At 43.7% G+C, this 27,061-nt stretch overlaps 2 protein-coding genes across 5 annotated transcripts in view; both read left to right on the forward strand.

The window, feature by feature from the left end:
- Positions 1-373: 373 nt before the first annotated feature.
- Positions 374-1,723, forward strand: LOC307075813 (C2 calcium-dependent domain-containing protein 4C; the record flags this gene model as incomplete). The annotated part of the gene is made up of 1 exon (XM_079736506.1): positions 374-1,723. The coding sequence occupies one exon, from the start codon at positions 374-376 to the stop codon at positions 1,721-1,723; it is 1,350 nt and encodes a 449-aa protein (XP_079592632.1).
- Positions 1,724-2,393: 670 nt separating this feature from the next.
- Positions 2,394-27,061, forward strand: part of vps13a (vacuolar protein sorting 13 homolog A) — a 39,155-nt gene continuing 14,487 nt past the window's right edge. For 3 of the 4 annotated variants that reach the window (XM_079744618.1, XM_079744620.1, XM_079744621.1), the window contains exons 1-49: positions 2,394-2,546; positions 4,013-4,056; positions 4,170-4,212; positions 4,300-4,395; positions 4,927-5,028; positions 5,544-5,653; positions 5,747-5,806; positions 5,927-5,986; positions 6,309-6,389; positions 7,234-7,291; positions 7,521-7,648; positions 8,661-8,767; positions 8,937-9,108; positions 10,101-10,163; positions 10,467-10,599; positions 10,982-11,076; positions 11,376-11,518; positions 11,846-12,047; positions 12,271-12,385; positions 12,606-12,742; positions 12,827-12,959; positions 13,270-13,387; positions 13,834-13,966; positions 14,383-14,494; positions 14,606-14,781; positions 14,908-15,064; positions 15,376-15,455; positions 15,708-15,767; positions 16,141-16,345; positions 16,597-16,713; positions 16,939-17,042; positions 17,462-17,629; positions 18,088-18,395; positions 18,604-18,751; positions 19,194-19,362; positions 19,641-19,771; positions 20,186-20,355; positions 21,070-21,329; positions 21,574-21,758; positions 22,209-22,352; positions 22,663-22,872; positions 23,150-23,293; positions 23,665-23,763; positions 23,852-24,004; positions 24,492-24,744; positions 24,947-25,107; positions 25,527-25,630; positions 25,779-26,190; positions 26,796-26,932. In XM_079744618.1, coding sequence (XP_079600744.1) covers positions 2,447-2,546; positions 4,013-4,056; positions 4,170-4,212; positions 4,300-4,395; positions 4,927-5,028; positions 5,544-5,653; positions 5,747-5,806; positions 5,927-5,986; positions 6,309-6,389; positions 7,234-7,291; positions 7,521-7,648; positions 8,661-8,767; positions 8,937-9,108; positions 10,101-10,163; positions 10,467-10,599; positions 10,982-11,076; positions 11,376-11,518; positions 11,846-12,047; positions 12,271-12,385; positions 12,606-12,742; positions 12,827-12,959; positions 13,270-13,387; positions 13,834-13,966; positions 14,383-14,494; positions 14,606-14,781; positions 14,908-15,064; positions 15,376-15,455; positions 15,708-15,767; positions 16,141-16,345; positions 16,597-16,713; positions 16,939-17,042; positions 17,462-17,629; positions 18,088-18,395; positions 18,604-18,751; positions 19,194-19,362; positions 19,641-19,771; positions 20,186-20,355; positions 21,070-21,329; positions 21,574-21,758; positions 22,209-22,352; positions 22,663-22,872; positions 23,150-23,293; positions 23,665-23,763; positions 23,852-24,004; positions 24,492-24,744; positions 24,947-25,107; positions 25,527-25,630; positions 25,779-26,190; positions 26,796-26,932 — 6,800 coding nt within the window. In that variant the 5' untranslated portion in view covers positions 2,394-2,446. The remainder of the gene's footprint in view (positions 2,547-4,012; positions 4,057-4,169; positions 4,213-4,299; positions 4,396-4,926; positions 5,029-5,543; positions 5,654-5,746; positions 5,807-5,926; positions 5,987-6,308; positions 6,390-7,233; positions 7,292-7,520; positions 7,649-8,660; positions 8,768-8,936; positions 9,109-10,100; positions 10,164-10,466; positions 10,600-10,981; positions 11,077-11,375; positions 11,519-11,845; positions 12,048-12,270; positions 12,386-12,605; positions 12,743-12,826; positions 12,960-13,269; positions 13,388-13,833; positions 13,967-14,382; positions 14,495-14,605; positions 14,782-14,907; positions 15,065-15,375; positions 15,456-15,707; positions 15,768-16,140; positions 16,346-16,596; positions 16,714-16,938; positions 17,043-17,461; positions 17,630-18,087; positions 18,396-18,603; positions 18,752-19,193; positions 19,363-19,640; positions 19,772-20,185; positions 20,356-21,069; positions 21,330-21,573; positions 21,759-22,208; positions 22,353-22,662; positions 22,873-23,149; positions 23,294-23,664; positions 23,764-23,851; positions 24,005-24,491; positions 24,745-24,946; positions 25,108-25,526; positions 25,631-25,778; positions 26,191-26,795; positions 26,933-27,061) is intronic. The other variant, XM_079744619.1, reaches the window with a different exon arrangement.

Below are 27,061 nucleotides of genomic sequence, written 5' to 3' on the forward strand. Positions count from 1 at the left end.
TAGGCCCACATGGGTGTAACCTTTATCCCACTTGATGGGGTGGCTGGCCAGTGATGCAGTGCTACACAATAAAAGCAGTTCAGTTGACAGAGGATTCCTTCATCACCCAAACCCAGACTCAGGTCCTCAACAGCCAACCTGGACAAGTAAGTTACTAAAATACCCACAAAGGTAAACTGAAGAGTGATTCGGGTTTAAGAAGCCTAAATGAAATGACTAAATTATATTGTAATATTATTCTTGTTCATATTTCATATTTTATTACCATGAATATTACTGTTTTGCTGCCATGTACTTTTTCTGTTTTGTAAATTCATCCAGTATAATTGAATTAATCAATGTGCATTTTCTGTTTACAGAAAATATACCAAAAATGTGGCTGATGGACAAAATCAGGGACAGGGCGGAGAGCCTTCCCCAGGAACTAGCTCACCTTGTGGGCAAGGCAGACGCCTGCCTCTCTCCCAAGACCACGCTTTCCAAAAATCTGAACAACAACATCCTAACTCCAGACAAGATCCCAGAGTTTTGTCTCCCCCCAAAGCTCTTCAGGAGGAAGAGCCTAGCATGGAACCCGGAGGGACCCCCAGAGTACTGCTTTCCCAGTGGGGCTCTACTTCAGAAGAAGAAGAAGACTCCCCAAGACAATACCCATGATGAGGAGTCCTTCAGGGAAGCTTGCCTGGGAGGCACAGCAACGGCCAAGACACGGAGGGAGAGGCCGCCCCCGTTCTCTGCCGAGGGCTACGGGCTGGCCGGCGTGTACGAGAGCCCAAACACTCGACGGAAAGAGTCCTTGTTTCATGGGAAGTGTCCTGGTTACGTGTTCGATAGGAGCCAACGGTGTGCGATGCAGGCGGCAAATCGCACACAGCAGGCGCAGAGGAAAACCTTATCGTTACCTGGCCTTCTCCCATTGTTTCTGGGCAAAAGGCTTTCAGAGACAGGAAGTACAGAGAGCGAAACCTCCTCTTCTTCTTCTGACTCCACTCCCATCGGTTCTCCTTACATTACCGGCTCTTCCCTCCACATATTGGTAGAACGGGCAGGGGTCCCTGTTAGTGAAGCTGCATCATCTTCATCCTGTTACCTGATGGTTAATACGAATTCCAGAGCGCACAGTCGGAGGCCTAGAAATGAGCATTCGACGTGGCCCCACCGTGGCCTCACTTCTGCTCCGGCTGCTGCTGCCCTCACCTCGGGCCCTGGGGCCCGCCTGCTGACCCTGGTCCCACCCACCATCCTCCCCATGGACCCCCTCCAATGCCACAAGCCTCTTCAGCATGAGCACAGCATCCCTCTTCTGGGTGGAGGTTATGTCCGGCTCTCCACAGAACGTATTCCGTTGCCACTCTCCTCTCCCACTTCCTCCTCCACTTCCTCCTCCTCCACTTCAGGCACCTTCACAGTACGAGTCCGGGTGGTGTCGGTGGAGGGCCTCATGCGGGATGATGCGGACCAACGACCTTTGAGCTGCGCTTTGAGCCTGTGTCTGGTCCCGGGGAAGCTGCAGCTTCAGAAGAGTGCCACCATCAGGAACTGTAGCCACCCCGTGTTTAACGAGGATTTCTTCTTCACAGAGCTGAGTGAGGAGACCCTTGCGATGCTGGAACTGAGGTTGAAGGTGATGGATAGGTCTGCTTCGGGAACGCTGAGACGAGGGGCGGTAAGGGCAGTAGTCCTAAAACCACTCAGCCAGCTACTCCCTTCTGAGATCAATTAGACATTAAGCGCATTATACAGCTAGAAACGCATTTTTGTAAAAAAAATAATAAATGTGGTGTCGTGTTGTTACATTTTGTTATAAATGTGAAATTATGAAACACTTGTCATAGTAAATATCTGTATATGAATATTAATAAGTAGTATACCACCAAGAAGTAACAAAGAGGAAATATTATGTAAGAAGATGGCATGCAATTGTTAGACCTATAAGAGGCTGCACTCACATATAGTGTCGTTAGCAGCATTATACAACTGCACGTGAAATCAATGATTGATTTGTCCTGATAATAAAATGCTAATTCAAAATTGTTTTTAACGTGCTATGTACAGAGGCGTTTTAATAGTCTTCGTCAAGACTATTGAAACGTCAGGAACCGGGCACATATGATGAACATAATGTATTAAAATATTACTTTGTCTTTGTTTCAAACACCAATAAATACAACTCTATTGTACAATGGTTTCATTACCATCCCAACCCTTTTACTTTTACCTTTACTGTTTATAATATATTTGAATGGAATAAGTTCATTTTCTATCACAACATCATTTTGGGCACGAGGGGGCCTTTGTTGTGAAAAGGTTGACAGCTCGACCCCGAGGCCCCGCCCCCCGGGACGGCGTCTTGATCTGACGTCGGATAATTCAGGAAACCAGAGCAGCTGTCACCCTAGTTCACCGAATGTAAACATGGTAACAGGGACGTGAAGGATCCGCCAAAATGGTTTTCGAAAGTGTGGTGGTGGACGTCCTCAATAGGTTTTTAGGAGACTACGTTGTCAACCTCGATAGCTCACAACTCAAGCTCGGCATATGGGGAGGTAATCTTATAGTCCACATCTCGCTGCTGTAGCCGCTCACTCGTTCGTTGGCCAAGCTAGCTAACTGTGGCTAACCATCGTAAGCTAACAGGCGTGTTTGTAAGAGTGCCACTATACCTCTGTATATATGTCAATAATGACTTTCCTCAGTTCGGTTTAAGCATGGCATAGACGGTGGTTAAACTGGAGCTAGCCAAAAAAAGTGGCATATACGTTGTTTTCATATACGTTGTATACGTTGATTTGAATGTTTTAGTCATGGGGGATTTACGAAATAATGTCACACCCATCATAAAGCCAGGTTAGGACTTGCTCCGAATGTTGTGTCCTCGACTTCAACAATGCCTTGCCCTTGTCTGCGTTTTTACACGCACACGCACACGCACACACACGCACCATGTGGCCCAAGTTTAGGATTAGAGCAAAAGCTTACTTAGTGGTTGTCGCTGTCAAACACATCTTTCAAATTCTAAGAGGCAGTTTGCATCTGCCCCTCCATAGTAATAAAGGGTCTAATTTCAGATAATAATATAATGACCAATCTATCTCATTGGTAGTGATAATAATAATAGAGAAAATACACAAAACCCCGAAATGGAAATTGAATACCTTATTTGCTGTTTCGCTGAACTAGTATTTTAGATGGCCCAGAGCGTGTTGTAAACATGAATAATTGGCTACTGTACAGCATCTGATGTTTCACTTCTATATCCTGGCATCATCAAGCATCCCTTGTTTTGAGACACTGAATGGAATATTACAGCCTAGTCAACATATCTTTATTAGCACTTCTGGTTACAGCCCAATTAACTGGAGGGATACAACAAGACAACAAAGAGAGAGCACACTAGTTGTGCTTTCTTTGCTTTCATAATACTGTCCTTCCACAGTGTAAAATTAAGGCAGCATTCAGTTGATGTGTGAGTCATGAAAGCTTCTAAAGGTCTTTTATTGATGTCATTGCTTTTATGTCACCCACACATTGCAGCTATTTTCAACCAAAGGTTATGTATTCTCCTCCCTATCTGTCTCTCTCCCTTTCTCTCTGTCATTCACTCAGACATAAATTACCGGAAGGTGGTTATTTGCTAGTGAAAGGTGTTATATCCCCCTCAAACCTATACACAATCACTATGTACAGCGCATTGGATGTCTATATACATTTAAGGATTTTTTGTTATTTCTCAAAGGAGCATAACAGTTTGTGATTCTGAAAGATCCAACTGTTGACCTAGGCGAAGAGAAAACCCACTGTACACATCACACACCTTAATACCATACAACTTTTAGCTCTAAAGGTCTATTGACGGTCTATTGACACAACTGCCATTCTGAGACTCCAGTAACTCAACGTTGCTTATGTCGCTTGCAATCTGTTTGCTTTGAAGTGATTCACGTCTTATTTGCTTGAGGGGATTAGAAGAACGATTGATGATGTCCCGATCCTTTGCATTCCTTAACTTCAGGTGATGCCATTCTTAGGAATTTGGAAATCAAGGAAAATGCCTTGGTAAGTTGGTACATTTAATTTTTCTTATGTTATTGGAACAAATGTCAATTCTAATACAATGCACTCCATGGCATTAAAGGTGATCCTATGTGTGTTGCCTTTTTATTCCTCAGAGTCAACTCGACATTCCTTTCAAAGTCAAAGCGGGGCACATAGGTAATATCCTAGCTTCAGTTTCTTTCATGCTGCTTTGCATATTTGACACAAACCTTGGTTTCACCCTGGTCTTTTCCTTTTAAACAGGCCGGTTAGAGCTAAAGATCCCATGGAAGAACTTGTACACTCAATCGGTGGAGGCCACGTTGGATGGTGTCTACCTGCTTGTCGTGCCCACAGCCAGTAAGAGTACTTTCTCTTGTTGAACGCACGCACAGTCAGAAAACTAACATCTAATCAATTGAATAACCTTATTGTGTTGCAAACCAGTACAGCAGTTTGAAACAAAACATCTATAAATAGTTTGTGCTTTTGAATAAAGATATGCTAGATCAAAAACATTATGCTTGTAGCACCTCTTACTGTACTTAGAAGGATGTTTAATACCTACCTGCATTGCTTTCACTATTTCCTTAGACCCTCACCGTGTCAACTAGCTATGCCAGTGTCCGCTCCATTTCTTCTGCTGCTGGTGTTTTGTATGCTTTGCATGCCTTGTTTGAATAATCTTAGTGCGTCCTCGAAAGCTTTTCACTTAACTTTTAGTCTCACTCCAAAAAAAAGAACAAAGAAGGGAAAATAAATAAGAAAACAACAAGTCTTGCCCAGATGGACCCCCATGTCAAGTGGGTTTGACCCTTCTGAGGACAAAATGGATTGTTAGAAATTTGGCTGCGAAGGAAACTTCATCATTACAATCTATGTTTTCTCCAGGTATAAAGTATGACGCGGAGAAGGAGGAAAAGCAGCTGCAGGAGGCTCGTCAAAGGGAGCTCCAGAGGATAGAGGAGACCAAGCAGAAGGCTGCTGAACAAGGTCAGGGGTCAACTGAATGTCAGGATGATGGATCAAAGAATCGGTCTTGGATGAGATGATGAATGGATGAAATGGCCTCAAGATCACAAAATACATAGTAGATGTTTCCTGGCCATGATGATAGCAGAGGGAAATGTGCACATTCTCATACAGCAGAACTCAAACCCATGCTACTATGGTTTGACCTGCAATTTACTTTTAGTTTAGCAGCTCCAGCTCACACAGGTCACAGTATCACTAGTCAAGACACAACAATCTTGCTGTAGTCCTGTAGTTGTTACTAAGGGACACTGTGATAATAACTTAAAGGGACAATTAGTTTGAGACCTATATGAAGGATGTAAATTAAGTTTAAACTATTCACACTATAAATCTATCCTGAACTGATAAAACAGCGTAAACAGCATAAATCATACTTATAGCTTAGTTTTAATTAGAAAAAAATATCACTACATAATACATTTATACAAATATAGTTTGTAAGTATAATAAAAGTTCTTTCTTGTGTTTTACAGAGGACCCTAAACTTGAAAAGCAGGACACTTTTGTTGAGAAGTTGGTCACACAGGTCATTAAAAATGTGCAGGTCAAGATATCCAACATCCATGTCCGCTACGAGGATGATGTGAGTATTTCACTCAAAATGCACCCAGAAATCCCAAGGCAAGATTAACAACCAGGCAAGTCAGGCTAACCTCTCTTTGTTGTCTTTTCTCAGGTCACCAACCCAAATTGTCCTCTGTCATTTGGAGTGTCACTCAAAAACCTCAGCCTCCATGTAATGACGTCTTGTATATCCGACTAAAGGATCCTAATCTCCAAATGACTTTGTTGCATGTGTGTCAGTTATATGCCTGTACGTTTGTCTAACTTGGTCCACTCTGTTTGCTTGTCAAAGACCACCGATGAGAACTGGAACAGCTGCCTCTTGGACGAGAAGGCCAAGCTCTTCTTTAAGGTAGAGCAGACACAGTTACGGTTGGCTAAACATAGCTTAGCTTTGTTTTCCTTTAGTTTTGTGGTTGTGACAACCTGGCGTAATATCAGGACTTAGTAAAAAAGTTTGAGCAGGATCACGATCCAAAAATCTGAATAAGTGTCAATTTATTTTTAAATTTGTTATTTGTATTCATATTCAAACCCAATCTTTTCAGTTGCTTTTGTTAGTATTGTTATCGTTATCGTGTTATCGTGTTATCGTGTTATCGTTTATCAGAGTCAGTTTGGGTATGTGCACCACAGTAGTTATTCTAACGGTTTTATCTTGGATCTCTTCTCAGTTGGTGCAGCTCGACAGCTTGTTTGCCTACTGGAATGTGAACTCCTTGCTCTTCTCCAACCATGGTCCAGAAGAGGCTTTGGTGAGTCAGCATTAGCTTCTACTCAGCAGTGGGGTTTCTTGGCCTTGGAAACTTGAGCCAGCTCTTATCCATGTTGTTTTCTGTTATCTGGTGCTCAGGGGCAGGCATTTGTGATGCTGCCAAACCTGTCCTATCCTGCCTTTGGAGGAGCTTTGATGTATTCTCTATTTCATGTTTGACTTCAAGGCGCTGAACTGTTTTGAAACTCAACATGGCTATTTCAACTGAGAGCAAATGCATAGAAATGGATCCACACTCTTTAGACTAGTGTATTGTTCTTTCTGCTGGTCTTCCCTAAAGAGTCCACAAACAAGTTTCAACTTCTTCAGAATTCTTGCTCAGCTTGTAGTCAGAAATAATTGATGGATGTAATTCCTGCCTGAGCTTCCCTGCTGCCTGACAGAATGACTCTGTGTCCTTCTGTGTTCCACAAAGAGCCATGAGATCCTCTCGTGTTCCAATTGTACACCATAAGAAACGCGGAGAGGCTTCTTTTATTCACTGTATGTAGGAACATTGGAGAACACTTCCCTCAATTCCAATGTCATGTGGCAAGTGTTGATGACATGGCATTAGTCTGCGTGACATCGTTGCTGACCAAGAGGACATGGGATTGTCAGCATGTGATAATTTATTGATGACACAAGGCTGTTAGTGAGATAGTAGCATTGAATCTGTGATTTGTTGTTGAGAAGAATAAATATTTAGCTCTCATACCAACACCAATTGATGTAATGGCTTTGGAAGAGTAAAGAGTAAAGCAACTAGATAGCGTGTGTTTAGAGTGTAAATCTGTCAGTTTAATATCTTAATCTTATAATATATATTTTTGTACTTCCTTCAGCGGTGTCTTCAGAAAAGCATTGAACTCGAGAGCTCTCTCGATGTCAGCCATGACTTCAGTAAGTGCCTTTAGTTGAACTCCTGAGTTAGTCTGGTAGCATACTAGGTTATACAGCTTCAAGATTTTCCAAAAAGTATTGCTAAGACACGATTCAGCCGCCGAATACCTGTAACATATAAATAAATATAGAACTATGCGGCCTAAATATATATTTCCATACCAAACATGGAATTGAATGATGTGTAAATTCAATATATGTGTTCTTCTCCGCTTCTCTTGGTGCACAGTTTTCCGGCCCATCACAGCAGATGCTAAACTCCGGATGAATCCCAGGTCCGATGTGGACTTCTCCTCTCCCAAAGTGGACCTGGTGGTCAATCTCCGAGAGGTGGCCTTTGAGCTGAACAGGGACCAGGTGAACTGATGTGGTGGAGAAGGCATCTATATTTTTTAGTCGGTATCTTTTATCCAAAGTGACTTACACCCAATCTAAAGGCTTGTCATTAGGGAGCAGGCAGAAGTTAGGCATCTTGTTCAACACTCGGATCGAACCTAGTACCATTCCACTGGGAGTCAAATAGCCAACCATTATACTGACCATCCCCTGTATTTATTATTCATCAATGAGATGAGTAGAGGAGTTGGAGTGAAGGATGAGGATGGGTAAGAGAGTAGGGATTTATTTTGTTGAAAGTCAAAGACGAAGCTTATGCTTTGTTAAGATTTACATGAACAAGAACCGATGAACATGTTTTTTCTTTCTGCTGTAGTCCAAAAAACTTTTCTTCTGTTTCAGCCACCCCTAAATACAGAACCATTCCTTCAAGGCTATGTTTACATCAGGGCGGGGCGATTATTCAAATTTTGATTGCGATTTCGATTTTAGCGTCACAATCACAAAATTAACATAATCCATACATGCATAAAGATACTAGAATGGGTAGCCCCGCCCATTCTGCCGGCGATTTGGGTTTGCCCTGCACAAGGGTCTGTAGAAGAGCGGTAGATTTCTTTCTGCTTCTGATACGTTTTTGCGGGAGCAAATCACCAAGCTGGCTTTTCCCCTTAGCGCGCTATTGGCTGGTTTAACACAATGACGACAGGGAAGCGACGGCAAGCAGCCAATTGCGTGCAGAGTCAGTTGAACTAGGCACGTTGATCAGGCCTCTTGTGCTGAAGAAAATGACGGCAGCTTCCCCAGACCAACGTTCAATCTATGTTTGAGCTTGGTCTGGCAATAGCCAGACTATAGAGATACTATAGTTTGAGAGGAATTGTGAGAATAAAAGCACTTGCTGGGTCTTTTGGAAAGGCAACCTCACGAGCAGTCCATCTCACTTCATTGTATTGTGTGTGTAAGTGTGCACATCCAGTCTCAGACTGAAAAGGTTTAATGTTGTAACATCAAGTGCTTGTATTCCTTCCAGTACATCAGCATTCTGGAGCTCCTGGGTTCCGTGGATCTGATGTCGCGGAACCTGCCGTACCGGAAGTACAGACCGGACGTCCATGTTCACTCAAACACCCATATATGGTCAGAAAACACTTTCAGTTTCACATTGAAACAAACTCTCAATTAGAAACTAATTTTTTTTAATGCAATATCTTAACTTAACTATTAATGGGTTGTTTTGAATTTGTCCTACAAGCAGTGTTCATATGTCTGTTTGAGTGTTTGTTAATTTGTCTGTGGGCGTGTTTAGGTGGCGCTACGTTATCACAGGTGTGCTGGAGGTCGACGTGAAGCCCCGCCTCCACATGTGGTCATGGCAACACATCCAGCAACACCGCTGCATGGTGAAGCGCTACCGAGACCTGTACAAGCTGAAGATCACCAGTAGGAAACCCAGCGAGGAGTTGCTCAAAGACCTGGAGGTAGGAGGACCTAGGCCAACGGTACTGGGTTATATTCCCCCCTGGGTTCGATCATCTGGGTTCGATCCTCCACTTGACTGACTTTGACTGCCCTTGAGCAAGGTGTCTACCCCCTACCTGCTCGTTAATTGCATGAATATGTAATATATGTGAGAGAGGCAATAACGTTGCCTAAATAGTCATTGACAAGTATAACTAGGGATCATATGATTTCTCTCTGATGTTTGAAACCTAATACTTTTTGCACTTTTCCTCATACAACTGATTATTTGGATGAATCTTCCCGTATTAGTTCATATAGACTCCGTAAGTGAATCCCAATTAGAACAACTACTAATTGGGATTAGACTCAACATCATTCTTGACAATGCAACGCCACTCAACCATAACAAACGCTGTTGACATGCTTACATCCGTTAATGGGCTGAAAGTTGACCCCGTTACACTGATGCGCACGTGAGCCATGCTTACACTGACACCACTGGGAATCTGTAATTGCCTGCTAAGTGCAAGCACCTATGATGCACCAGTATACAAAACTGTGGATCATCAAGATCCATAGTTTTGAGTTAAGGGAAATGTTGATCAGTGAGGAGACTTTCGGCATATAGTAGCACTTCATTATGTACTATTATTTTATGCTTTTCTGATAACAATCAATACATGCTCAACCCATTGAAGTATAAAGTGTATCATGGATCATAATAATGATGTGCCTGGTTAGATTAAATTTAGGGATTATAGAAAAAAATATTATAAAGGAAGAAAGAGGACTGTTAGATAAACCATACAGACAATGTTTTTATTTAATTATTAACGACTTGATACCTTTACAGCTGAAGTTGTATTGTATTCCACGCAGTCTATAATTTCCGCTCTACACCGGACAGAAGAGCCTTTCTGCTGGAACTAATGGTGGACGTTAAGTAATTGGTGCGTTTGGCAGGAGTGGCCATGGTCTGCAAAGAGCTGTGATTGATTTTGTCTTGTAGGGGCCGGAGAAGACGCTAGATATTTTCAATATCACCTTGGCCAGACAGCAGGCTGAGATGGAGGTAATGCTTACACCAGCCCAAGCTTACTCATCACCATTTCCATCACAACCTAAGACACATACATTCACACTCAATCTTTTTTTTTTTTATATATATATATATATATATATATATATATATATATATATATATATATATATATATATATATATATATATATCTTTATAGTAATGCAAATTATATTATCTATTTTTAATTGTAGTGCAGTGTTTGCTTTAGGTTTTTCACCATAAGTAATGCTGTACGTATGCTCTCTGTGTTATCTCTTGGCCATGGCCTGACATTTTGACTCATTTTCCCAAGGCAAGTAAAGCAGGGCTGTGTATTTACCGGCCTGGGATGAAGGTGGAGGAAGAGCAGACCCAAGGCTGGATCAGCTGGGCGTGGAACTGGGGAGCAGAGGACCCTGAACAGCCTAAAGAGGTGGACGCCGGAGGTACACAAATAACCACTATTTTTATTATTATGCTATTATTTTAGGAATAATGGGGTCATTTATGAGGCAAATGCATGTATTTGTTCATTGGTACATCAAACTTCTCATCAGAGTTTCTTTATTTTATTTTTTTTCATGGATAACAACAATCCATCATTGATAGATTATTATTTTACAAAATGTGTCTACTGTGTGGTCAGGGGCTTTATAGTCGCTTGGGGTTAGGGGTTTGATCCCAGCAGAAAGGTTTGCGGTCTATCGGTAGCCATCCCTGAGCAAGAGGCATACCACTTACTTGCTCATTAATGACATGTTTTTTTTTTAATTCGATTTGGATGAAAGTTTCTTCTTAATGACTTTGTAAATTGTGTCTCTGCTGAAGGTTTTGACAGAATTATGACCCCTGCTGAGAAGAACAAACTCTACACTGCCATTGGCTACAGCGAGACAGCCGTCAATCCTAACCTGCCAAAGAATGTGAGTTCTATGGCAAAGAAAATTTGCATTCAAAAGTTGTCTACTGATATACAAAATTACAATTGCAAAGGATTTATTGCCAGGTTAGCTTTCATGCTCAAGGAATTAGTCATGGTGTGTATATAAGTGAAAGTTGATAGTTTAGAATTGCAATAAAAGTTTATGAGAAACATTAAAAGCAACCTTACCGGAAAAAAAGTAATAATAAAAAACAATTGAAAGATTTCGATGACGATCTTACCTTACTTCAGTGATTTTTTGTTAATTATTATAAGAATGAACGTCTTCTCTTTTTGTAGTTTGAGGACATGAAGGTGAACTTCCATCTAGAGAAACTGTCCTTGTCCATCAAAGAGAAAAAGGACAAGGATGAAATCCTCAAGCTGACAGTGGAGACGCTCAACTCCATGCTAACACAGAGACCCGGAGCTCAAGCCATCAAGTATGTTCATATTTCACGGTTATACTCTGGTATTTAGAAGATGCTTTTATCTAAAAGGGCTGACCGTAAATTCAGATAAATTTCATTAAGGAGCAGGCAGAGGCTGCTCAAGGCTGTCTACATTGACATGGTTATTTAGTTAATAATGTCTGATAGCTTTGAATTTTCAGAAGGCAATGTTGGTAAATGTTCTTTCTAATAATGCTACGACATTGTTTTGGATCAATGAAATATTATGAACTTATTTCAGCTCTGTACTTATGAACTCAAGAGGATATATTGACATAGTATTGAACCTTGTTGTGACTGTGTTGTTGCTGCGTCCAGATTAGAAGCCAAGCTCAAACTGTTTGAGGTCACTGGCCTGGCGGGGGACCGGCCAGCTCCCACCCTGCTGTCGTCCAGGAAGGCTTCCATGGCAACGGGCACCCCCTTGCTCAGCTTCCTGTTTGAGATCAACCCCATGGACCAGAGCGCCGACCAGCGGCTTCGCGTTGAGTCCCAACCTCTGGAGATCATCTACGACGCTGTGAGTTGTGTGTGTGTGTGTGTGTGTGTTCAGGTGTATAGCGTATCGTAATGCACTGATCGAACAGGTTTTGTCAAAACTATTAAAAACGTTTATTTTGTTTGAATTGTCTGACTCACTTTCCATCATTATTTCATCATGTCATCTTTATATGGTGTTTGTGTCTGTCTGTCTATCTTTCGTGTCTATGTGTGTGTTTATGTCTGTGTATCTGTGTGTGCAGTCCACAGTGAACAGTATGTCGGCGTTCTTCATGCCGCCTGACGACCTGCAGCTAGACGAGCTGACCAACGCTACTCTGATGAAACTGGAGCAGTTCAGAGATCGAACATCAACTGGTGGGAAACACACTGCAAATTCAACAGAAAAGCACAGATTTTTACAGTGTCTACTTTCAGATTTGGTGGAATTCAAAATGTTCAACCAAGAAAATGTGAATTGATGTACTAACTGAGCGGCTAAACAGCAACACATAACATTTTGAGTGTATATTCCTATTTCTGTTATCATTATACATAACTATTTTTTTACATCTGTGTAATCCATTTCTCCTACCAGGGTTGATGTATGTGATTGAGACCCAGAAGGTTCTGGATCTGAACGTGAACCTGATGGCGTCTTACGTCATCATACCCCAGACTGGCTTTTATGACGCCACGCAGAACATCATGCTGCTGGATCTCGGTCACTTCAAGGTAACCAAACGAAAGGGAAAGTGGTTGACATGACAAAAACAACACACTGGGGTTATTGAACCTTTATGTGACCTGTTTGGGCAGATGACCAGTATGAGTAAGAAGGACCTGCCTCAGCTCTGTGTGGGAAGCAGCACCATTGAAGACATCATGTCCAGGGCTTATGACAGCTTCAACATTCAACTCACCAACTTGCAATTCCTATATAGCAAACCAGGTATTTGCATGCACGCACGCACTCACCCACGCATGCACGCACGCACGCACACACGCACACATCTGTTCTGATGACTCTTTTTAAATATTGTCACTTTCTTCTTGTATAACAGAGATAATAGATCACAGAAGTGTCAATGCACAGAGAAAATAATACTTGTTTCATTGCTACCAATAAAAATCCATCCCCAAAGGGAATACAATAATCCATAACAAGAAAATGTAATCTAATCCAACAGAGAATCCGAAGTCCCATCACCCATGAACAGTTATAAATTCAATGCGTTTCCAACCCCCTCCCTTGTGATCAGACGATGACTGGAAGAGGGCTCGTAAGCAGAAGCGTTCCTCCCTCCACATCCTGGAGCCCGTGGACCTGAAGGTGGTCTTCAGCCGGGCCATGGTGGTCACAGACTCCCGCATGGCCAAGTAAGACCTCTCCCCCTCCTCTGGGGATACACATTGGGCCACATTGTTTGAAGGACCACGTGTTCCTCTGCGGGTCATCCCTTTGACAAGACGATGCAAAAATGCACAGTGGAGATTATTAATGCAAAGATTATGTAGAAAAGACAAGCCTGCCTCCAAGTATAAAATTGGCTCTTTCGCTCTTAATTGCTGAGTCTGAATCAAGAATGGTGTGTTTTGTCAAGGTGCCTCCCTGCTCTTAATCTATATATAGTTAAGATGATAATTAGCTGGGATAGGTTCAGGCTTCCTGTGAGTTGGAGCAGAAATGTTAACATGGTTAAATATATTTTTTTATCCGACAACGATAACAGGAAATATCTAATTAGTGTGTAATTCTTTGTATCCATGTCTTGTGTTGCATTCATCTGTGAATGATTAACTGATTGATTGATTGATTATTCAAGGTTCAAGATCTCGGCGGAGCTCCCGCTGCTGTCGCTGCGTATCTCTGACGACCGGGTCCGGGGTGTTCTGGAGCTGGTCGACAGCATCCCTCTGCCCGAGAGCCGGCCAGCCCCACGCAGCACCACCTCCAAGGTAACCCCACCCTGTTTTTGGCGTCCTGGCTGCAATGCTTTTTGGGCCAAACGCCAACGCCCACAGTCTACCTGCAGGTCCTTTGGCAAGATGGGTAAACCCTACCTGCTCATTTACATTTCTACAATATGTCATAATGTATGTAATAATTGCTGTCACTGGTGCCAGCAAAGTGTCAGCTTCATGACTAAATGCTATGAGATATTATTTTGACATTGCCCTTGTTTAGACATTGAATATTGTTTTGCTATATACACTTTTCTGTACCAGTTTTAGGTATAAACTGCAAAAAGAAAAGGAGGAGTTTCCTGTAGACTAGCTACTAAACACCAAGGCCTGCACAATCTCTGAAAAGCCCCTTAGAACCTGCTGTTTTTCATCAGCTGAGGATCTGTGTTGGATTACCTTTTTTCCAGCCAAGGCAGCCCTACACCCCCCAGCTCACTCCCAGGAGACCCCCCGCCGTGGCCGACCTGCGCTCCTCACTCCTCTTCGACTCCTGTGAAACCATCAGCATCACCTCCTTAGGTGAGTTCATCACAGACCTGGACACCTGCCCTGTCTGTAGTGCTGTCGATTAACTCATACGACCCCTGGGCTATCGTCTGACGTCGATCCTCCTTGTGTTTCGGTTGGCAGGCTCAGAGGAGGACCTGTTCTACGACGCTCCCACCTCTCCCCTCGGAGACAGGCAGTTCTTCTCGGACATGCCGGGCTCTCTTCAGGGTGCCGACTCGGTCAGGAGAAGAGGCGTGGTGAAGAAAGACCCGCAGAAGAACATGACAGAGTTGCTCTTGAGGTTTGAGATTAATGAGGTAAGGAGAAATGTCACAAGGACAATCATTTAAACCAATAATATACAAAGATCCTGTCTGGATGGCTCACAGCTTTGTTTTGTACGATTTTAACTTTCTTCTCCCTTCCCCTCGCCGTGCGTCCAGTTGTCTGTGCAGCTGTATCGCATGGCCAAAGGTAAAGAGATCCTTGTCCTCCATCTTGACATCGATGGCCTCGGGACGGAGCTGAAAATGCGCTCCTTCGACATGACCTCGTACACATTCCTGAAGGAGATCTGCCTCAAGTGTCCAGAGTACATAGGTCTGTATTGGCTTGGGGTTACATTGAATTCTCTCTGTGTAAATTAAATTGATGTTCATATGTTTGTATTCAATCCATTCTGTGTTTATTTGTATGCATTTGTTATTACTATTCATTATTTAACCCTATCTTATCCAAAGCGTTTTACAGTGAATTTCAGATGTATTTCATTATGGAGCAGGTATTAGGTAACTTGTACAATAATGCCTACCGTTAGGATGCTTACTCGTGAGAATTTAAATCCCCAGACTATGCATCATAAGTGTATTAATGGTTTGGTTGTGTCCTTACCATGTTTGTTATCTGCACAGATTCTGAAGAGAAGGAGGTTCATCTGATAACTACTTTAGACAACAAAGAGGAGGACTTGCTCACTCTGGAATATACAAAGGTATCCTCTACGTACAACATAACTGACATTACGTTCTGCAGTCAAGGTTGCAGATTTCTCCAAACAAAACTCACTTGAACCCTTGCTGCAGTTTATTCAAGTATTTCAACCCATAATTTGAGTCTGATCACTGTGGTGTTAAAGTGGCTTAGTGGCGCTGTGTTTAGTTGACAGGTTTTGTGGGGTTTCCCATTGGGCTTTATCAAGTAGGGGAGTCTATAAAAGTCAGTGTACATTGTGTTTTACTCCCAGGCTGACAGGACCGGCCCAGAGTTCAAAACCCTACACCATAACACAGAACAGCTCATCAAGGTAAGGCACCGTTTTTTTAAATCACTAAATGTTTGCTAATTTAACCATATTTAGTCATTGTATTTAGTTCCATTGTACAATTAACAACATATTTCTATCAATCAATTCTCTCAATCAAGGGAATTTTGCACAAAACTGCAACACAACAATAACTGCAAATACAATTTGAATCAGAATCACAGTTATACATTTGAGAGGTAGGACCAAAACAAAAGGGTTAAATATACCTCAATTGGAAGAAAGCTAAACGAAACATCTTTTGATCAGGATTTTGTTACAATAGAGCTGAAATGGGTTTTGCTTTTCAGCTATTGCAGCATGCTCACGATCCCACTGTTTGAACCCTGCTCTGCTCCCCCTCGCCTGGCTTCAGGTGAACTTCTCCTCGCTGGACGTGCACCTGCACACGGAGGCCCTGCTCAACTCCATGAACTTCCTGAACAGCCTCCTCCCCCCCTCCAGACCGAAGGAGGAGGGGGGATCAGAGGAGCTGCCCACCATCCCTGAGGAGGAGGAGGAGGAGGAGGGGGACTCCGAGGAGGGCAAGAAGGAGGAATCTGTGGTAGCAAAGATCAAATGTAACTTGTGTTTCCATCCATTTCCATTTGTTTTTTGGATAATGTTTTTTTTTTTGTTATATGCCTAAAGGAGAATACATTCATTGTAGAATATTAACTTTGATATTCAGTGTAAAAATGTCTAAAAGTTAAGAAAGAAATAAGAAAAATCAGATCATACTGCTTAGGTTATTTCTCCATATTGTCATTTATTTGTGTATTTCTTATGTACGTCTCCTTTCTTCCGTCTTCTCTTCACATTTTTCTCCCAGCAACTAAAAAATCAAAGTTTGAGGATGTAGTAAATCTACACATCAGAGCCGATCTGGACTGTCTGAAGATCTTCATCCGAGGGCAGAAGGCCAGGATATCAGAGATCAGTATAGAAGGTACAGAACAATCCACCACAGCGTGTCTGCTGTAGCTCTGCTAATTCATTGAGACCACAATTAACAATTCTGTAAAAAAGCTTCCTGTTTATAAAAAGAGTATGAAAGTAATGTTTTCGTCCAACTCAAAGTAAAACTGTAGAAGCCATTGAAAAGCCATATCTAGAAATTCAGAGTTTTCAATTTACAATTGTGTGACCTGTGTTCCTGGTTTCTGTCTTGCAGGTCTGGTTTCTGAAGTCTTGATGAGGAAAAAGGAGATGAAAATTCTGGCTAATCTCAAGAACATCATCATCCTGGACTGTGACAAAGAAGCTCTCTACAAAAAAGTATGATTCAACAATAACTGATCTTATTGTTCAATAACAAGTCTGTTTAGTTCTGAAGATTGACCATCAATATATAAAGCTGCTTTGTTGTATTTCATTAGGCGATTTGTACAATTTAAATACTGTAATTATTGATTACAAATGATTTCCAATGGGTTGAACCATAAAAAACAACCGGTCACATTTTATTTGAAATATAGAGGCTCGGTGGTCATATAATTTAACCCCCTTCTAAAATGTTAATTGGCCATGTCTATCCTGTATGAACTCTTATTTTTGATGTCCTTGTCAAAAGTGTAATTAATGGAAAGATCATCCCAAAACAAGTTTGGCCTACACATGAATGGCTCAACGATTTATTTTGAACTCTAGTGGCCGGAGCTAGGCAGAGTTTTTATTTAAACATCTCTGTTCTCTAGACGGTATCCATAGCGGACAAGGAGGTTTTTGACTTTAAAATGATCAACTACACGGATGCCACGGAGGGCGACGCCTACCTGGACATGACAAAGGTGGACACCTCAGTCAGCTTGACTGTGGGGTGCATCCAAGTCGTCTTCCTCAACAAGTTTGTCTCCTCCATACTGGTGAGAACTTCTGCATAATAATTCCACTGCAGTATTATGGCCCTCTACAATCCTATCAAGTAATTCAAACCTTTTATAGGCCTGAAAATGATCCACATAGGAGGCAGGATAGTATATACGGATAATAATTTATCCTGTAAGTCGCTTTGGATAAATGTAACTATATAAAATAAAACTAGGGCTTCCATTAAATAGATTGATTTTTTGTGATTATGTTATGTATAAGATAGCCTGCGGTTGTGGGACAGTAATCATATAGCGTATTTAGCATATTGAAAATGATTATTACAATAATTCATACATTTTTACGAAAGATATGGCAAAACTTTTTGTTGGAGACATGTTATTGCATTTTATCGTATTTCATCTATTGCACGGAACTTTCTACAACAAGCCATGTCTTTTTCCTCCATCATTCTTCCCGTCGATCGACCCATGAATCCGTCCACAACCACCAGGCGTTCGTTAACAACTTCCAGGCGGCCAAGGAGGCCCTGGCCGAGGCCACGGCGCAGGCGGCCGAGAAGGCGGCCACGGGCGTGATGGAGCTGGCCGAGCGCAGCACGCGCATCGCCCTCAACGTGCACTTCAACGCGCCCGTCGTCTTCCTGCCGCAGTCCTCCACGTCGGCCAACGTTATCGTGGCTGACCTGGGCCTCCTGTCGGTGAAGAACCACTTCACGCGCATGCCGTCCAAAACGCACATCAAGATCCCGCCCATCGTGGACATCATGAACGTGGAGCTGAGCGACCTCAACATGTACAGGTAGAGAGGCTGGGCAGGGTGGTTCAATAGGCATTGTTAATGAGATGACTGCAACTTCCTTCTCTGGCTTAATGTTGCCGCTGTTCAAGTTCATTGTATTCCAATACTTTTTTCTATTATTAGATATTACCTCTCCAAGATAGTCTAGTAGTGGCTTGTGGGTTAAAGATGTCTCACTATGTCTTCCCCCCCCTCATGGTATTTTCAGGACCACATATGAGGATGGTAATTTCCAGGGACAAATGCAGCTGTTGAAGCCAGTCAGCCTGGACATCTCTATCCAGAGGAACCTGTCCTCCACCTGGTACCACAGCATACCTGATATAGAGATCACTGCTCACCTCAAACCCTTGAACGTACGTCGGCCACAAGCACCTTTTCAGTGTAACACGCCTCATCTTTTAGTAGATCGATTAAGATTAAATTAATCCTATTCATTGAAGTATATCATGCAATCATGGATTAGTAATGTTAGCCTGAATGACGATCCAGGCATGGGCAAACAATAGTTTGCCCATGGCGTATTAACTGCTTTGAATTGGATAGCTAATGTCAACCATCATCCAAACATAAAAATGGTCTTGGAGTTTAAGGTGTTTAACGTCGGGTCTCTCACAATTTGATACATTTGAGACCATCGATTGTCCCAAAAACGGGACATCCGATTGACAACTTTCCCAAACACATCTGCATTTTTAACACACACCTGACGACGCTTAAATGGACTGAAAAAAACATTGGCCACGGGCATTCTTTCATTTACTGTGGCCTAAAGGTGTATGTCTGCTTGTCCCACAGTTGATCCTGAGCCAGGACGACATCACAGTGGTGCTGAGGACTCTGGGAGAGAATCTGACGGAGACCTCGGACCCTGTCCCTCCTGCCCTTCCCCCCCCCAGCGGACCCGCCCCCGACACCCTGTCCACCAAAGGATCCCAAGGCTCCGGACTGATAGGCCCATCCCCAAGTGAGTTGGGGGTGTGTGTGTGTGCGCGCGCATGTGTGTTTGTGTGCAAGCATGACTTTGAACCTCCCAAACACTCCATTCTTAAGTTCCTTAGGTTGTATGTTTCAGAAGATAAAAGCACTCAAATTGATTGTCCAAAAGTTAAAGATCTGAGCTTGTGGGCTTCAGATCCAAACAGCGTTTGATTGATTTAAACAGCAGTCTGTAGGCTGTAGCAGTCACTTGCGGTACAAGTGATGTGTTCTATGCAGTGTGATCATAGTTTGGGAATCCTCCAGCCACAGGTAACACAGTGGTGACGGCGGCAGTGGTGGAGACTCAGAAAAACAGCAAGCTGAAGGACTCCCTCAAACTGATCTTCAAGTTTGACTCCATGACGGTGGTTCTCTTCAAGCCCACCGGGGACGAGGTAGCTGATCACACAACCATATATATACACACAAGTACACATGCATACACACATTGTTTTTGACAGTGTGGGACAATTGAACCTACAGCTCAGTATTGTTTGTGTAGCCAATGACCTAAAAATCTCTTGTTCACATTTGATTTCTTGAGTATCCTCCAAGAGAAAAATACGATTACACCAGACCCCTCCTACACAGGCTTGTCCTTAATGCATAATAAACTTGATGAACATGAAATATTAAGTGTAGAGTAGAAACTATCAAACTAAAGGTCCTACTGCGTGTTTCAAAATGTCTATCCACTGGTGACAGCACCCAGATGTATAATGGATAGGTAGACTTCAGTTTAATCAATCTATCTATCAATCAATCTGTCTGTGTCTGTTTTAAACATCACTCGCTGTGTTGTTATGCAGGCACAGCTGGACTGCTCTCACGATGATGAACTGAAGCTGGCAGAGTTCACCCTGGGAACCATCTCCACCTCCGTCCACCTGCTGTCTGACAGCTCCATGAAGGCCTCGGTCCGCCTGGCCAACTGCCTTCTGGACGACAAGAGACCCAACGTCAAGATGGTCACCCCAAGGTACTAGAGAGGCCATGGCAAATTAAATGGCACATAACTGCCACTTGTAATGAAGACATGTCATAGTACTACATGCCGGGGGCATAAAAAAGGTCCTAACCACTTTTTGCTCCTTAATTTTGGGTAAAAGGGTCTGTTAAACGACTAAGGATGATCTTAAAACAAAATGGTAATCTTTTGCATTGTCTTTCTCACACACAAAAACACCTACTTAAAGCTAAAAGTCTTGCATGACACAACTTTCATGTTGATGGCTGTAGATAGGGCTGCTCGATTATGGGAAAAATCATAATCACGATTATTTTGGTCAATATTGAAATCACGATAATTCAAACGATTCTTTTTGAGTTTGAAAACATGTTGCATTTATTCAGCATGTCTCTCCGATTTTTTTTATTGTAACAGAACTTTCGCCTTGATAAAATACACAAATGGTCTAAAGGAAAATGTTCCAATCTAAAATGATATACAGATATGTATCCAGCTGTTCTGCCCTTTCTATAAAACATTTAAAAATAATAATAATAAAAGAAAATCGAAAAACTTGATTATGTTAATTTTGTGATCGTTTGACGCTAAAATCGCGATCAATGTTCGATTAATCGCCCAGCCCTAGCTGTAGATGTAGAATATTTATCGTCAACTTCTGCCTCTTGCCTCCACCTTCACCTGCTCTCCATCCGTACCCCAACCAACGCCCTCCCCATACCCCAGGATGATGGCCATGCGTCCGGGGGCTGAGCGGAACATGATGGTGGAGGTGAACTACCGTCAGGGTCGTGAAGGGATTGTCCTGGACACCGTGGTGCAGGACATCTACCTGTGTGCGAGCATGGAGTTCCTGCTCACCGTGGCCGACGTGTTCCTCAAGGCGTCTAAGCAGGGCTTCGCACCGGCACCCCAAATCAAGCCCGCCAGTGGGGCGGGAGACAAGAGAAACGCTGCCGCCTCCACCACGTCCAAAGAGTCTGCAGGTCAGTCGGCTGCTCCCAACACCTAAGCCTCATTCGTTTTTTTCCTAGTTTTTATCATTTGCAAATGAACAAACAAACAACCGCAATCTTGGTTATAATTCAACATGTTTTTCTTCTTTTGTCTGGTATTTACTAAGAGCTACCTAACACCTGGCACCGGCCCTACATTCTGTCTTCCTTTGATGTCATCCTCGTGTCTCATTGCCTTCTCTTCACCCCCCCTCCCCCCCGTTCTCCCTCCTAGTCGCAGCTCCGGCGGCAGTGTCCAAGATGGAGATCAACATAGTGGTGCGGAACCCCGAGATCGTGTTTGTGGCGGACCTGACGCGCGCCGACGCCCCGGCGTTGGTGATGACCACGGAGTGCGAGCTGGTGATGAAGAGCGGCGCGGAGGGAGCGCTGATGACCGCCATTATTAACGATCTCAAGGTGCGAGAGCAACTGGGCTCAGTGTGCCAGTGTGATGACCACACACAGTCAATACACCTTGAAGCCACCCAGGTTCTGTGGTTCTGTCTGGCTTTTAGAGTCCTGTTAGTGAGGCGACACGAAAAAAACACTAAATGGATGGTTACAAACAGGGGCGTAGGAATGAGTTTAACATTGGGGGGGACACATATCAGAAACCTGACAGATCCGTTAATGGTTTGAACAGAAATATGTCATAAATTAACTACACTGAAAAAATTCACAAATATATTTTATTCTACTAAAAAAATACATTTGTAAATGTATTTACAAATGAAATGTATCTCACGGTTTGCCTTATTCTAGCCCATCTGGAGACCGTTAGATGGAGGGTGAACTCGCTCAGAAAGTCAACTGACTTGGCTACCAAATTGTCTTTTGAAAGTCTCTTTATCCGTTTGTATTGTGCAGGTGGTGACGTGTCCCTTCCTAAGGGAGAAGAGGACGGACAACTTGACCACGGTGCTACAGCCGTGTCAGGTGTTCTTCCAGAAGAACGATCCTCTGGGCAGCCCTCAGACAATGGAAGTCTCCATCCACGCACTCACACTCAAGGTAGGAGCCTCGTCCATCTCACGCTCGCTATTGACACAAAGACATATTATACAATTTGTCTGATTTTTTTGTCTGTTTATTTCCAATACCCACCCATCCCTAGCTATGGAGAAAATCGAATATTCGGATTCAAAAAGCAGATATCTGAATAGCAAATATCTGAATAATGGGAAAACCCTGTGTTTGTTTGTGTGTTCCCTCAATGGGTCACGTAAAATATTGTTTAGTTTCAGGTGCCTTGGAAAACAGACAGTAAAGTAGTTGAGAAGTCCCCATAGTGTCTTCATAGCTGTATTATTTGCCTGTCCAGGTATCACCCATCATCATCAACACCATGCTCACCATCCTATCGGTGCTGACACCCGCGGCTGAGACGCCCCAAGAGCTCGAAAGCCCTGTGGTGCCGGAGCTCTGCGAGAAAAGTGACTGGAAGGACCTCAAAATGTGGTTCCTGGAGGAGGGCGGAGACGTAGCCACCAAGACGGAGGCCCCGTTGATACCCCAGGGAGAGTCGCTGAAGGTAGGCCTGCAGGCCCACTGTTTCAAAGCATGGAGGGGATTGTGTTGGAGAGGGGCTCATGTGCCTTTAGTATGGTATTTGACATGTAGGCAAGGCAACTTTATTTATATAGCGCTTTTCATACACGGGGCAGACTCAAAGTGCTTCACGTAGAAACATCGTCATAAAAAGCATCCTAGAAAATGCACCATAAAATGAAGTAATAAAATAAATACATACGTAAGAGAAAATAAAGGCACAATTATCTTTGATTCCATCTGCTGTGCGTCCCGCGCAGGTGGACATCAACTCGATCTGCGTGACTCTAGAGGCGGGGCTGGGGCACCGCACCGCCCCCATGCTTCTGGCCAAGTCTTCGTTCCTCGGGAACGTGAAGAACTGGAACACACTCATCAACCTGTACAGCCGACTCAACCTGGAGGTAAACACATCCAAACACGGCACGTCTGGGAAACACAAAGGGGACACACGCATGGTTTTTATTGGTGACGATTCCACCCGAGCATCAAGGTAGTTCGAGATGAGAAGGCCACACAGCCACTGGTGGCTGCGATTAATGAATCCATCATGATTGATAGATCCTCCCCCTAGTCTGGAGTGTACCATCTGCTTGTGATGTCTCTCTTATGAATATGAATGAACGCAATGAATGATAAGCTTACACCTGGTAGGAGGATATACATGTCAATGCTAAAAGGGTGTGTGTGTGTGTGTGTGTGTGTGTGTGTGTGTGTGTGTGTGTGTGTGTGTGTGTGTGTGTGTGTGTGTGTGTGTGTGTGTGGGGCTCATAAGGTTCATTATTACAATGAGGTGCTGGGGGTTTGGGAACCACTGCTGGAGCCATTAGAGGAGGATAAAGACAGCTTCAGACCCTGGTCCCTGGAACTGAAGGTGGTGACACACGCATACACACACACCAGCCATGCACATACACACATGCGCACAGTTTCTCACCACCATTTTATCCGTTGCCCAAAAGATGAAGAAGAAGTCGATGATCTACTCAGGCCTATCGGATGAGGTGGACTTCAACGTGCCAAACTACAAGACCGTGATCAGTATCAGCAGCATGGACCAGCTAAACATCACCCTCTCCAAGTGTGGACTGACTATGCTCAGTAACCTGGGCGTGGTGAGGATCTCTGTTTTAATAAGGTTTTAGTTTCAAAGAGATGTGGATTTGGAAGAGCAACGTTATCTAGAAAAGTTAAAATGTTGTTCATAAGATAATATTGCACGTGAATATATTTTAATATAATTTTAATAAAGAAAATTTACCGACATGTTAGCTCTATAGGGTTACATTTCTAGGAATTCATTTAAATCATTCTGTCTGTACTGGTTTTTACGCAGTATTATGGAGTATTTACCTGTTTCAGGGCCGCATCGCCGCACAAAAATAGACCAAGAGGCAAAAATAGAGTCTGTGTAGCAGTTTCGGTTTATTATAATGGACGCACTGAGCTGGGAATGCTCCGGCTTCCTGAGCTTCTTCTGATTCCCATTGCCGTACGCCGCATCATTTATAAAGGAGCAGTGTTGTTTGAACGTATCTAAGTCCATTGGATCAACTGTGGGGTCCTGTCGTCAGTCCTCACCTGGCTCGCTTCCTCCCGTAGGCCTTCTCCAAGCAGTCCGGGGAGTCCTTCCAGGAGGACGAGGCCCCATTTGTGGTGAAGAACCGGCTGGGTCTGCCCGTGTCGGTCCTTTACAGCGAGATGTTCAGCCCCATCGGCCGCGTGGGCTACAACCACACCGTGGAGCTCCAGGACGGGGAGAGCCTCAACATGGACTACAAGAGAACCACCACCGACTCGGACCAGTTCTCCGCCATGACCTCTTTGAGTGCCAAGGACTACTACATACAGCCCAGTAAGTACTGCTGATAGCTTATGTTGTATAAATCTCTATAACTTGCAAATTATTCATAACCTTCATAAATCAGTGTTGTTATTTGAGAATTTAGACGGCATAATTTAAGTAATAGACATACGTTATAGACATAATGCGTCTTAATTGAGACCTGATTAGTCGCACCTTGAGTAAATTGCATAATTTTACCCCCCACCCCCAGATCCTGTGGGCCACACGTCGGTCAGTGTGATCCCCCTGATCAAGGTGGGCCGGGGCATGTACAGCGTCATCCACAACGAGTCGCGGGTCACTCGCTTCCTGGTCTGCCAGATTTACTCTGTGGAGGGAAGCAAGTACATCAAGATCCGCTCCCCCTTCCAGGTTGGTCCACAGCCATCTTCTCTCTAAACCCACAGCCATCTTCTCTCTCTAAACACACAGCCACCTTCTCTCTCTAAACCCACGGCCGTCTACCTTTCTCTCTGGATTAGTTGATGCTTTTAAATGGTCAGTTTGTGAAGCCATTAGAGACTGATAAAGGAATAGATGGATATTTATTTCAGAGGGGAAACTAAAGGAGTTAGTCACTTCTGGTACAGCCTATGTTTGGTTAAAATAATGTTCTTCCTCATGGCGATTCTCTGGTGTAAACAGATCAAACTTCTTGACCTGAGTCTGTCCCTCGCTTTAGACACTAATCAAATGCAAGCTTTTCAATTAAATCCATCTTAGCACGGAATACTCAGGCTTCTGAAAACTGACACAAATAAAAGAACCATCATTTCCATTCCTTCCTACAGATCATCAATCACTTCTCCATCCCGTTCAAAGTATTTGAGGGACCAACATGTCTGGGGACAGCTCTGCCTGAAGAGGAGTTCTGTGTTCCTCTGGACTCCTACAGGTGACGATGCCATGACCCACCATAACACAATTCGAACGACAGCACCCACCACCAATAGCATTGTATGGCCAACTCTGTTTTATGGTTGCTTATCACTTTGGCGCATCCAAACTTAATTCTACTCTCGACCGTCTGCTGCCCCCTACAGGTCTGAGCTGAGTCTACAGCCACTGACCCAGGATGCCACTGAGGAGGATCAGGAGAAGGAGGAGCAGGAGGAACAGCAACAGGAGCAGGGGGAACAGCAGCCCCAGGAGGAACAGGTGAAGGAGAAACAGCAGCAGCAGGAGGAACAGGAGCAGGAGTTTCAGTGTTCTGAGGGCTTCAGTTACGAGGACATCTGCCACCAAGAGCCCGTGACCAGCCTGCAGAGGAACTGCCATCGCCGCGGCAACGAGGGTGGCGTGCTGATGGTCAACATGGTGCCGGTGAAGGACACCGTGGTGTCCAAACACACCGGGAATGCCGGGGAGAACTTTGATGAGTCCTACGTCCTCCACCTGTGGCCATCCATCTTGTTACGCAACCTCCTACCCTACCCCATCGCTTACAAGCTACAGGTAAAGCTACACACAACCTCCTACTCTAACCTGTAGCCTACAAGCTACAGGTAAACCGCCACACAACATCCTACTCTCACCTGTAGCCTACAAGCTACAGGTAAAACTACACACCATCTCCTACTCTACCCTGTTGCCTACAAGCTACAGGTAAAACTACACACAACCTCCTACTCTACCCTCTAGCCTACAAGCTAAAGGTTAACCTTCACACAACCTCCTACTCTAACCTGTAGTTGGCCAGCTACAGGTAAAACTACACACAACCTCCTACTCTACCCTGTAGCCTACAAGTTACAGGTAAACATACACACAGACTCCTACTCTAACCTGTAGTCTAGAAGCTACAAGAAAAAACTATACACAACTTCCTATTCCAACCTGTAGCCTACAAGCTACTGGTAAAACTACACACAACCGCCTACTCTAACCGGTAGCCTACCAGCTATAGGTAAACACACACACTACCTCCTCCCCAACCCCGTAGCCTACAAGTTACAGGTAAAACTACACACAAAATACTCTCATCCTACAGGAACCATCCCAGGCAGTATGCAAAATGTTGTCCTTCTGATCTGTGCTTTGTGTCTGTCTCGGTTGAACAGGATAGCGGACGGACTGCCCCTGAGGTCATCCTAGACCCGGGCCACTCCGCCCAGCTTCACACGGCCATCATCAACCGCTCCAGCCTTGCGCTGCGACTCCTTGACTACCTGTCCCAGGACTGGACTGCCTCATACGGGTCTGTGTCTAATGAGCCATCACTTCTCCATCTCCCTGACTTTCCATCTAACGGTAGAGACATTTTATTATGGTCTAATTTTAACGGTTGCTACTTTTCTAGATTGAGTTAGCCTCCCTTAACACAGGC

Source organism: Pollachius pollachius, assembly GCF_949987615.1.
Source record: "Pollachius pollachius genome assembly, chromosome: 1".
Lineage (NCBI taxonomy): Eukaryota > Metazoa > Chordata > Actinopteri > Gadiformes > Gadidae > Pollachius > Pollachius pollachius.